Consider the following 12,914-nt stretch of genomic DNA (forward strand, 5'->3'; position numbering starts at 1 on the left):
TTTACTTTAATTTCTTTAAAGGTTCGGCATTGCTATAAAAAAAAAAAAAAAAAAAAATTTTTGGATTGTTGGCAATTTCTACGTGTTTTGGGCTGTTCAGAGAGCTGGTAACAGTCGCAATCTTGGATTCTACTCTGTCGAACTGCTTAGTGGTTGGGTTCGAGGCCTGAGATGGCTCAGGTCTTGTTGGAGGTGGTTGCCATCAGCAGGCAGTTGTCTGCTCCGATGATTTTAGTTGGATGGTGACAACCAAAGGTTAATGCTTCAAGATGGTGTGCTCTTGGCAGATATCGGTCTGGATACAATTTTATCTATGATCCAGGGCGGCCTGGAGCAAGCCTTTTTTCCAAATGGTGGGGGTCGGAGTTCAGTTTGAGACTGGTCTCCTCCTTGGCATGTGTCAACAGCATTCTGGTGAGAGAGCGGAAGTCCTTGGTCCTGTGGTAGAGTGTCCCTTCTCACCTGGAGTCAAGTTATGTTTTACAAGTTCTAAAGAGTTTGGAAAAAGTTTATAAAATATGTTTTACAAGTTTTAATGAGTTTGGAAAAGTTTGTAAAATAATAATATATCAGTAAAGCTGTGACCGATATCTGCCAACAAAATGGTGTCTGTCTTTATTTCATTAGGACAGGCCTTTATTTGGATGCAATGGTTTTTGTTTTTGTCTGTGCAGTCTTGTGTCAAAGAGAAAAGCGGGAGGGACTCATTGCTGAAGAGGATAGACATTAATTTCAGCTTCCATTACCATCTTGCTCTGTAGCATAATAACCTTTGAGATCATTGGTATGACATCAATGCAACATAATTATGATAAAACATCACACCAGTTCTACTCCCAGGATTAAGGTGTAGGATGGCATAATATATGGTAGCCAAACCCTTCTGGACTGCATTTAGATACACTAATATCTTTGGTTTATATTGATTTGGTCATGGAACCAGTGGTGCAGCCATTTCTCCAATGTCTCCAAGGAGGAAGGCTGCATATTGCTTGTGTTACTGTGAGAGCAGCCTGCTTAGTGTTACGGTCACCGAGAGGCAGCGACCGTCTGGGGGTGGACCCACTGGACCGTGCACCGGACTTCCCTGAGGAAGCGAACAACAGCGACTACCTATACAGGAACTGTGCGGTGCTTCCAACAGAAGGCCTAAATGTATGGCAGCCAGGTACCATAAGATGCAGTCTCTTAGGATGCGTAAGGTCACAATGTCCAGTACAAGAGTGTCCAGATATGGCGGCACAGAGGTGAAGGCTTCGACAAGACAGCACTGTGGTGGGGGTTCAGACGTGGCGACACTCTTGTGATGGTTAAGGGAGATGGCACTTGTGGCTATGGCTCCAACGTGGCTGCACACTGGAGATGGTTCAGACAGGTCAGCACATGGATGTAGAGAAGGCTCTAGGATGAGACAGAGGTTAGGAACACGGACTGATACTAGAACAAGACAGGACTAGACACAGAGACGTACGGGGACCTGAGAACTAGCAATGCACTATTAGCAACATTGCTCAGGCGGACTTAAATGCCTTTGGGGTAATGAGTGACCTCAGGAACAGCTTCCGGGTAATGAGATACCGTCCCTTTAAGAAAGGGGGCAGGGCGCATGCGCACTCTAGAGACAGGCACAGAGACAGAGCGCGTGGCCTGGGAGTATGAGGAGGCCATGGCACGGCCCGGAATAGGGGAAGAAACTATGTAGCTGCAGGACAGGTGAGAGGGAGGACATCCCCACCAGAGACTGGGAGTGAGGGAGCACGTGGGAGCCATGCTGGAACAAGGCAGTTGGGAGAAGGGTCGCACCCCGGTACTCTACGGTGTCGGGCGCCACACATAGCCTTAACAATGGCTTCCAACGTCTTCAAACGTATCTCCTATCAAGCATATCTGGGATGAAATTGGTTGGGAATTACATATGGATCTGCTAGCAGAGGATTTTGATGAATTGCCTGCCCTAGTGCCCACATTTATAGCAGCCACAATGTGTAAGTGCAGGGATTTATGCAAGTGGTGTTCATACCTAATACTGAAACAATCAAAATGTTTTGAGCCTTTGTTTCCATTTTCTCATCATTTGGACATCATTAACATGTCTATCCATTCTCTGACTTCCGAAACTACACAATTTTTCCTTCTTGGTGTTGCAATTTCAATCCTGTAGAGCAGGGGTGGGGAACCTTTTTACTGCCGGGGGCCATTTGGAATTTTCTACCAACCTTCGGGGGCCGCACCAAATTATCATCTTGAAAACGACCAGGCTATATTTGGTCAAACAATTAATTAACTCACCCCTAATGTGGTTGTCCGGAGCGGCTGTGATGTTCGGTGATATTGATCATTTTGTTTCTCACAACTGCTTTTCCAGGTTTGTCTTGGTCTGGAGAGGCTGGGGGCATACACATCACAGGAGAAGCTGGGGCATATACATCACAGAAGACACTGGGGCGCATATACATCACAGGAGACACTGAGGCATATACATCACAGGAAACATTGAGGCATATACATCCCAGGACAGGCTGGGGTGTATAGATCACAGGAGGGGTGTATACATCACAGGAGATGCTAAGCATGGACAGCACTAGTGGCGGGCACAGACAGCACTAGGCGGCGGCACAACGGACAGCGCTAGGCGGCACAACGGACAGCGCTAGGCGGCACAACGGACAGCGCTAGGTGGCAGCACAGAGAGCGCTAGGCGGCAGCACAGAGAGCGCTAGGCGGCAGCACAGAGCACTAGGCGGCAGCACAGAGAGCACTAGGTGGCAGCACGGACAGAACTAGGTGGCAGCACGAACAGCACTAGGCGGCACAACGGACAGCACTAGGCGGCATAACGGACAGCACTAGGCAGCACAACGGACAGTACTAGGTGGCACAACGGACAGCACTAGGCGACAGCACAGAGAGCGCTAGGCGGCAGCACAGAGAGCGCTAGGCGGCAGCACAGAGAGCGCTAGTTGGCAGCACAGGGAGCGCTAGGTGGCAGCACAGGGAGCACTAGGTGGCAGCACAAGGAGCACTAGGTGGCAGCACAGGGAGCACTAGGTGGCAGCACAAAGAGCACTAGGTGGCAGCACAAAGAGCACTAGGTGGCAGCACAAAGAGCACTGACAGTGGCAGCACAGAGAGCACTAGGTGGCAGCACAGAGAGCACTAGGTGGCAGCACAGAGAGCACTAGGTGGCAGCACAAAGAGCACTAGGTGGCAGCACAAAGAGCACTGACAGTGACAGCAATAAAAGGCAGCATGGAGAGCATTAGGTGACAGCAGGGCCGGACTGGGACTGAAATTCAGCCCTGGAACTCAAACCAAAGCAGCCCACATGCAAAAATCGCTTTCCAAAAAAATAACCATTTGCATTAGCATTGTTGTAAATTTAGCACTGCAATACATACTTGTACGCATGCAGCACCAGTACTGTAGCTGGAACTTGCCATAAAGATATGTGTAATTACCATAACAGAAAAGAGTCATGGTTTTAAATATTTTTTATTAAACGTATAGAATATACTAACATCATCCTTCTCAAAATAAAACAATTAAATATGTGCAGCATGTCATAAAGAAAAAAATTGACATAAAAATGTGCAATATACAAGGATTGTCCACTACTCAAGACATCCCATTCTCACTTAATATATTACCCCATGTAAAATAATATTCACCTATACTCGCCTCTGCTGATGGCCCTGTTTCAGCAAATTTGGTATGGAGTAACTTGGGGTTTCAATGACAATATGTTGCATCAGCCCTGCAGCTAACAAGTGGTTGCCAATGGGCTGCTTCACACCCACCATGGAAACTGATAAGCAGATGTGCTGCTGCTCTTTCTCTGGATAAGAGTTCAGCAGTCCATTAGCAGCTGCTGATTGGCTGCAGGGCTCATGTGACATGTCATGCAAGCCCTAGGAGACCCAGCGCCGATGTAGCTGGAAAGGTGCCCCACCAGAGTTGGTAACAGTCTGTCATTTAGAAGGGGCAACATAGTAATTGAGAAGGCATTGTCTGTATAGTGGACAGCCCCTTTAAAAACAAAAGTGCAATGCTTCCAAGTCATCGAAACACTCAAGCTTATGTATGTAGTCAAATTATTTATGAAGCAAAAATAAATAACATCTCCAAACACTGATTAATTGCATCAGTATTCTATGACTGTTTTGCAATTTTATACACCGTAATACCTGGAAAGTTATTTCCATGGAATAAAACTTTAAACATGATACTAGTGTGTTCCAAGCTCTCTAGATGTAGAAAACGTATTTTTACAGCATAGAAGTATTTATGTTACAAACAACATATAAATTGTTGCAATACTGCCACGTTACGTTAGCTTAATTCAAGTAAGTGCAACTGAATTTAAGTGCAACTCAAAAAACGCAAACCCATACAACTAAACAAACACTGATGTAACATACAAAATACTGTAAGGACCTATATGCCAGCTACTTTGCACATTCCTTCAGAACAATAGGAAGTTACCCTCATTCCCTAAAAATAAACCTTTGGTGATGTACCTGTATACGGTAGTACACACCATTCCTGAGTTAAAGTCAATGTCAAAGTAAAAAAAAGAGAACTTCGTACAAGTACCGTATTGCACATCCTTTTTCTAATGTAATCAAAAAGGAATGGTGATATCAGATTACTTAAGGCATCAACAAACTTGACAACAGATTGCTTTTTTCAGACAGTTTGTCAATAATATCATCTCCATCAAGTTTCATCAGTATGTCCTTTTCTGTAGCCATTAGCATGAAAGATTCTAGATGATTCTGATTCATGCTATTTCTTAATCTAGTCTTTATAAATTTCAAAGTCGAGAAGCTTCGTTCACAAGCAACTTGTGTAATAAAGAGACTTAGAAGAAATTTGTATGCCTGTCCAATGATGTTATAAGCATCAGTTAATAAATTGTAGCGCTGTAGTAACTGATAGACACAAAAAGAACAGTTCTTGCATGATGAGCAAGTTTTATTCCCCAGTTCGGTGTCATCAGTGCTTTCATCTTCTGGACTGGTGTCTACTGCCACTCTAATATTGTATTCTTCTAATGGAGCCAGGCTGTACAGCTCACTGCGAAGATTCTCGGGTGTTGCTCTCTCATCAAATGTAATCAATAGTTTGCTTGTCTCTTCCAAAGCAGGACTATTTAATCCATTTTCTCTTATGCTTTCAAAGTTCCTTGGATCAAGGCAGGCAAAGTCTGTATATATTGTCCCATTTGCTGAGAAACGTCTCTCCATGCTCTGTGTGACAACGTCCAAGATTACATTATGGACTTCCACCTCGTATGCAGTTACTGCATTTGCATGTACCTCATCTTCCGCTACTTCACCTGCCATTCGTTTTTTCCTTCTAATTCTTTTCTCAGGCATAGAATTTTCGATTTCAATGCTAAATTCTCCATATTTCTCCTGAAGCTGGTCATTAGCCCATTTCACAAAATTATTTGCAGCTTCTTTGACATCATCAAATGATCTAGCACAGCTTTTTAGAGTCTCCTGTACGTACATCACCATCCGATAAGCTGCTAAAATATCCATGCCCGATGTTTGTAGATACTTAGATAATGGAGTGGTTAGTTGAAATATGCGTAGAAAAATTTGGGCTGTAATGATCGTTTGATATCGAAGAAGGCTGTCACAGTATCCTTTCGCTTTTGCACGAGCATCTGCATTATTCTTGCTTGAAGTATGGAAAATTGTAAGCACGACAATGAGGTAGACATATAAAGCAGAATCTGGCTTGCCAAAGGATCCAAAAACCTTTTTCAAAGCAACATCTTTTGACCACCAACGTGTTTCAGCTATTGTTGAAAGCTTGCGATGAAGAGGGTCCTGGCTTACGGTCTCCCACAAATTCATTCGAATATATGAGTCTTTAATGAACATTGCTACATCATTGAGCAGCATAAATAATGATGCACTTTGCAAAGTAGTCTTAGTGGTGTCTGACAAAACTAGGTTTAGGATATGTGAATAACACCACACATGTATTTGGCCAGAAGAGACAGTTGTTAACCAAGTGGAAAAGCCATTGTAAATCCCTTGCATATTAGCAGCTCCATCAGTGGAATTTCCAATGCATTTAGTCACATCTATATTGCATGAAGTGAGAACTTTCATTAGAAGCTGGTGTATTGCTTCACCGGTGGTTAATCTTCAGTCAACTACTGCAAGTAGCCTTTCATGAATTTGGTTAGTGACATACCGAATTATAACGGTCATCTGATCCTTTGATGTTATATCTTGTGATGTGTCAATTTGGATGGAGAACATTCCAGCATTTCTAACTTCTTTTTGAATAGTACTCTGAATAAGTTGCTTGATGGCATCAAGGATTCCATTTACAGTGTTTTTTGACAGCAACGTTATTAGAGATGCTCTTCCCCTAGCACCTTTGGAATGCTGCTGCTGGCTTTTTTCAATGCATTCATTTACATGTTCTTGCAAACAGACATCATACTTGCCTAACAGTAGAACTAGTTCCAAAAAATTGCCATGATCTAAACTCACATCCTTGAACGTATAGGCTGCCTCCACTTTATCCCCTCTGTAGCTAAGTCCACATTTTCCAATCACCTTTATTATGTCTATCACCCTATGAAGTACTTGTCTTCTTTTTCGAACTTGCTCTCGGTGAATTGACATTTGGTTTTGAAGAAGAAGGCTCCCTATATCAGCACTGCTTGCCTTTAGAAAATATGCTTCAGCACTACTTCTGTGATTTTGACTTTTCTCATGCTCTTCCATTCTTTGATGAACGTGCTTGCGATCTTTGAACCCATACATGAATGGACCAGTTGAAGAAGATTTTGAAAATGCCAGACAGACAGTACAAAAAAATAATTTGTTTTCAGTGTCATAAGTTAGCCATCTTCGGTTTGTTCCATCTTTGCGAAAGAAGGCTTTTTGTAAATTAGGATCTTGTGTATCTTGTTTAGGGTCATATTTCAAAAATAAAGACAATTGGACTTTTGAAGGACGTGCAAAATAGTTGATGCTTTCTCCAGAGGTGAGTTCCACACTGGAAGAAGCACTCTCTGATGGTGGATACACATTGGAACATGGAGCAACAGATTGAGCAGTTGAATCCACATGTACAATACTGGATACCGATGCAACTGGCTTAGTTGCAGTACGTGGTGTAGAGGGATCTCCAAGTACCGCCCTATTTAATATAACCTCTGGTTCAGCATCACTTGAAGAAGAATCTAAATTAGTTACTTCTTGAGATGTTATTTCAGTTTCAGTTTCTGTAAGAGGCAGATTAGCAGCTGTTTGTGCTGTGGCTTGACCAGTTGTGCCACGTGAGAACAAGTCTGATAACTTTGCATATTTTGCAGCATCAGCTTCTAGTCTCCTCTTCCTTTTTTCCCTGACCTTCTCTGCGCCACCTTTCCTTTTTTTGGCAGTGCTTGGATCCATTTCACAGCAGTAAAAGCAAGCTGTGAATGAAATAATGAAATATAATTGCTTTGTGTAACCTAAGTTAGGCTAATGTCCACACTTCAGTTTTTTCCTGATCAGATCCGATCAGTTTTTGTGTGCCAAAACCAGGAGTGAACCTTGCAGAGAAAGACTATAATTGAAAGATTGACTCCTGTTCTGGGTTTTGGAGTCACTACTGGTTTTGGAACACAAAAAACAGCAGGGGTTATATACAAGCAGGCAGCCCCCCAGCAGGGGTTAAACGGGCAGCCCCCCAGCAGGCATTATACAGGCCCCCCAGCAGGGGTTATATACAAGCAGGCAGCCTCCCAGCAGGGGTTATACAGGCCCCCAGGCAGGCCCCAGCAGTGCCACCTGCCACCCTCACCCCCCCCATCCCTGCAGCCCCAGTCCAGATGTTGGCGAGTTGGCTTACTGCTGTGCTCAGGAGCCTGATGGAGCGGGGCAGAGATTCCAGTGTCCGCTGGCTGCCGGGTGTCTTCTCAGCCAGGTCAGCTCCAGCCTCCTCCACTCTGCCACTGCGCACACAGGGAGGGAGCGAGACAGCCAGGGCTCCTCGGGGACAAGTGCCAGTCCCAGCCGGTGGGGTCACGCCGCCGGTGTCCGCCCATGTTTTGCCGGTTCGTGGGAGGGAGAGAGAGAGATGTGTGTGCTGCAGCTGCTCTCACTCTCCGCCTACAAAGAACGCGCTGGGCGCCGGCTGATTTCGTCACATCCGGGCTGCAGCGCAGCAGCAGGTCTGAGAGAGTGAGAGACTGTGTGAGTGATGCTGTGCGACTGCGACCAGTGACGTCAGTGGTGGCGCACTGGCGGTATAATACCGGCGGCGGCCAGCAGCATTGAAAATTGGAGGCGGGGGCCGCTCACCGGACCCCGCCGCTATAGTGGCGGCCGGCGGGTGGCGGCAGCCACAAAATAATTTTAACCCCTTCAGCCCCGGGGCACTTTCCGTTTTTGCGTTTTTGTTTTTTGCTCCCCTTCTTCCGAGAGCCGTAACTTTTTTATTTTTCCATCAATCTTGCCATATGAGAGCTTGTTTTTTGCGGGACATGTTGTACTTTTAAATGAAACCATAAGTTTTACCATATGGTGTACTGGAAAGCAGCAAAAAAATTCCAAGTGTGGAAAAATTGCAAAAAAAGTGTGATGGCACAATAGTTTTTGGGATGTTTTATTCACGGTGTTCACTATATGGTAAAACTGATGTGTGGGTATGATGCCTGAGGTTGGTGCGAGTTTGTAGACACCAAACATGTATAGATTTACTTGTATCTAAGGGGTTAAAAAAAATTCACAAGTTTGTCCAATAAAAGTGGCGCACGTTTTGCGCCATTTTCCAAAACACGTAGCGTTTTTATTTTTTGGGATCTATGGCTCAGTGACGGCTTATTTTTTGCGTCTCGAGCTGATGTTTCTAATGGTAGCATTTTTGCGCAGATGCTACGTTTTGATTGCCTGTTATTGCATTTTGCGTAAAACTTGCGGCGACCAAAAAACGTAATTTTGGCGTTTGGAATTTTTTTGCCACTACGCCGTTTACCAATCAGATTAATTGATTTTATATTTTGATAGATCGGGCATTTCTGAACGCGGCGATACCAAATATGTGTATATTTATTTATTTTTTAACCCTTTAATTTTCAATGGGGGGAAAGTGGGGTGATTTGAACTTTTAGGTTTTTTGTTTTTTTTTAAATTTTTTAAAACTTTTTTTTTACTTTTTTTATTTTATTTTACTAGTCCCCCTAGCGGGCTATAGCGATCAGCAATCCGATTGCTGATCGCTATCTGCTGATCACAGCTATACCGCTGTAAACAGCAGAAATAGTCACTTTCTTTTTTCCTCTGCTCCGTGCCGAGGAAGAATGAAAGTGAAACTTCATAGCAGCAGGCGTCATCACATGACCCTGTGCTACGATGGCAACCACCGAACGTCACGTGATCACTCACGTGACGTCCGGAGGGGGCGGCGGTAAGTAGAAAACATGGCCGCGCGCATATAGATCTCGCTGCCAGACTTTGGCAGCGAAATCTAAGGGGTTAATGTTCCGGGTGGAATGCGATTCCACTCGGAACATGTAGGCACACATGTCAGCTGTTGAAAACAGCTGATATGTGTGCCGATGCACGCCGCCTGCCCGCAGCGGGGGCGGGGCTTACCGGGACACGATCCATGACGGAAAGATCCGTCCATGGTCGTGAAGGGGTTAAACAGCAGGCAGTGCGGGAGAGGCGGGGGGCGGCCCCCCCACCCCTCCACTGGCCAGCCCACCGGGAGAAGTCCCGCCCCTCCCGCCTGTCAGTCCGGGCCTGGGTGACAGCACTAGGAGGCAGCAGGGAGAGCACGATGTGGCAGCACTGACAGCACTAGGAGGCTGCACAGATTACACAGCATTGAGGGGTTACACACAGTACTGGGGGGTACACAGCACTTGGGGCAACACACAGTACTAGGGGGTACACAGCACTGGATGGGGGGGCAGCGATGGGTTGCATACTCACACTACAAGGGGAGGAGGAGGAGTCACATAGCACAGGTCCGGGAGGCATGTACAGCAGGAAGGCATCTGCTGCACCTCTTCTGCTGTGACTGGAGCACAGCGCGCTGTTTACCCCACCCTCAAGGTAAACCCTCAGCATGCAAGCACAGTCCCGGGTTCAGTCTAGAATGTATGGGCTGTAGTCAGGTCCCGAAAAGAGCCCGTACATTCTAGTACGGGCTGCAATCAGGATCTGTAAATAGCCCGTACATTCTAGCATCTACCCATAACGCACTGGGATTTTAAAGGGCCGGCGGCTGGCAAAAGCGCAAGTGCCGCTCGAGCACTGGGGTAGCCTGGAATGTGTCCGGGGGCTGCATTAAATGTCATCGCGGGCCGCATACGGCCCGCGGGCCGGAGGTTCCCCACCCCTGCTGTAGAGTATATCTTTATGTAATAAACTAATATGCAATACACAAGTTTTAAACATTAAACTTTCTATGTCATCTCAAAAAATCTTGACATATCCTAGAGATATGTTGAATGCCGGCCAAGTGATGATGACTGCCCATCCCATGTAGCTGTTAGGCTCTGCTCACATCACATTTAAGACATACATCCGATGTATATGACGCATCCACGGGGTCTGAGGTTACCCGTCACCGGGCCGCGGTTCTTCTCCTGAGTCGCCGCGGTGGCTTTGCTCGATTCCGTGACTCCAGCGGTGTCACTAATGATGGGGATTATGGGGGTAGTTTGTTTGTGACGCCACCTGTGGTGTGCGGCTATAAGGGGAGCCGCCGCTGCGGAGGGTCTCTCTCTTCTGGGGAGGATGGTAACGCAGCTCGGGTGTTGCAGCTCTCCACAGGTAGAGCTTGGCTCCAGGGAGGATGATAGGAGTGGTAGTCGCGTATGGCGCAGGGGCACGATGTTGAAAGCGCCGACAGTAACGGGACGACACAGACGGTGCAGTTCAACTTCTTTACTCACTGGAAGCACACTGCCATTGGAGCACCGAGCTACGCTGTGATGGGCTTCAGCCGATCCAGGATACTTCGGAAGTCGAGGCTGGTGTTTCCTTCTGTGAGTCACCTTTCGACGGTTTCCCTTTCACCCCCAGCTTCTGGGCCATGGAACGGGTCACAGGTGCCTTCTGCACTCCCCACAAACCATGGGATTCCCCTTCTTTCCTAAGAACCCGGATCGAGCTTCCAGCTCCAGACCACGGGCCCCGAACTGTCCGTGTCTCTGCTTACCTCATCCTGAGTGTGACCTGGCGCTTACTGTGCCCGGAACAGACTGACTACTGAGTGTGATGGCTCCTAACTACCCCTGTTGGTGCCCCGCCTCCCGGGTTCCTGAACTAGTGGGCAAGAGGTCCCATATCTCATGATGGCCACCTCACCACCTACCCTAGCCCAGTCCCAGTGGAAGAGCTCTCTTCTTATGTGTTGGTTGAGTGTGTTGTTGGTGGTTTACCGGTGACGACCTCTTCCGTATCCGAGATGAATACTGCACCTCGGGTGAGGTGCCGTACCCTGTGGCGCCTGAAGCCGCAGGAGCGCCACATATACAGAATTCCTTAAGATCATAAGATAGAATGCCATGGCATATTCTGCATTTTTATACTTACACAACTAAGTTATGGCTCTCTGCTGGTAGACCAATATGACATTTAAACTCCATATTCATTTCTTTTCTTTTCATAGGATCAAGATTTTTCCATTCTGCACCCTGGAGATCCTGCATTTCTGAGTTTAGATAACAAAACAATCCCTTATACCGGAGAACGACCAGTTTACCCTGTGTTTATTAATGAGGCAGCTTATTACGAGAAGAATATTGCTTTTATAGTGGTTGAGAAGCTTCAAGTATCTGTTCCTGCCCTTTCCTCCACAAGAGGGAAGAAAGCTTAAAAAACAAAGTGGATGCATTTTCAAAAGCCTCTCTGAATACAGATTGCTAATCCAAAAATATAGTGCCATCAGTATATTCAAAAATAATATCCAACAATATTACACCTTTAAGGTGCATTATATATGTTTTAACTTCAGTTCCAAATTGGTAGTCATGGCTTGATATAAAGGTATTGCCAAATAGAAATTGTTTTTAAGACCCAAGTGGGGAATTGTAAGCTAAGAATTGATTTTTCGCTGTCCAGCCAGTATAGAGAGTGAGGCTGGAAATTCCTCAAGTACTGGACAATGTGTATGCCACTTAGCCAGTTTGACAGACAGGGCTGACATCATCTATGATCTACCTAAAAAATTGTGAAAAGCAAACAAAATTGTTGTTTTTGTTCATCCCACTTCACAAAAAAAACATCAAAAGTGATCAAAAGTCATATATAACCCAAAGTGGTATGAATACACACTAAATCTCATTGTGACAGAAACAAGCCCTCCATTGTTTTGTAACCGAAAAATAAGCTATGGGTCTGAAAAAATGACAATCACAAATATGATTTTAAAGTGATTTTTTGTGCAAAAGTATTAAGACATAAAGAAACTATACAAATGAGATATCTTTAGAACTAAATCAACCCACAGAATAACGTTATGAATTATATGATGAAAGCTGTTAAAAATAAAATCATTCAAAATGTATTGTTTGTTTTGTTTTACCTCATCCCAAAAATAGAAAACAATGGGGTCAAAAGGTGATGTAACCCAAAGTGGAAATGACAGGTTTTCCGGTGAGAAGAAAGACCTCATACAACTCAGAATAAGAAAACATTCTGGATTTTACAAAATATTGATCAAAGAAGATGTATGCAAAAGTAGTAACAAAAAAATTATTAATTTGGTATCATTGTATCGATATGCAGAATAAGGGCAACATATAATTTATGCAGACTAGTGAACATAAATATTTTTTATTTTACTCACTTAGGGGCACTTTGCACACTACGACATCACAGGTGCGATGTCGGTGGGGTCAAATCGAAAGTGACGCACATCCGGCGTCGCTGTCGACATCG

The 12,914-nt window shown here is 45.1% G+C and overlaps 1 protein-coding gene across 1 annotated transcript in view; it reads left to right on the forward strand.

The window, feature by feature from the left end:
* The window catches only part of ACY3 (aminoacylase 3), a 486,199-nt gene extending 473,675 nt beyond the window's left edge, over window positions 1-12,524 (forward strand). Inside the window, exon 7 of the mRNA XM_075349151.1 lies at window positions 11,644-12,524. Within this exon, the coding sequence (XP_075205266.1) occupies window positions 11,644-11,850 (207 nt within the window). The 3' untranslated portion in view covers window positions 11,851-12,524. The remainder of the gene's footprint in view (window positions 1-11,643) is intronic.
* Window positions 12,525-12,914: the final 390 nt, after the last annotated feature.

Source organism: Anomaloglossus baeobatrachus, chromosome 5, assembly GCF_048569485.1.
Source record: "Anomaloglossus baeobatrachus isolate aAnoBae1 chromosome 5, aAnoBae1.hap1, whole genome shotgun sequence".
NCBI classification, from domain to species: Eukaryota; Metazoa; Chordata; class Amphibia; order Anura; family Aromobatidae; genus Anomaloglossus; species Anomaloglossus baeobatrachus.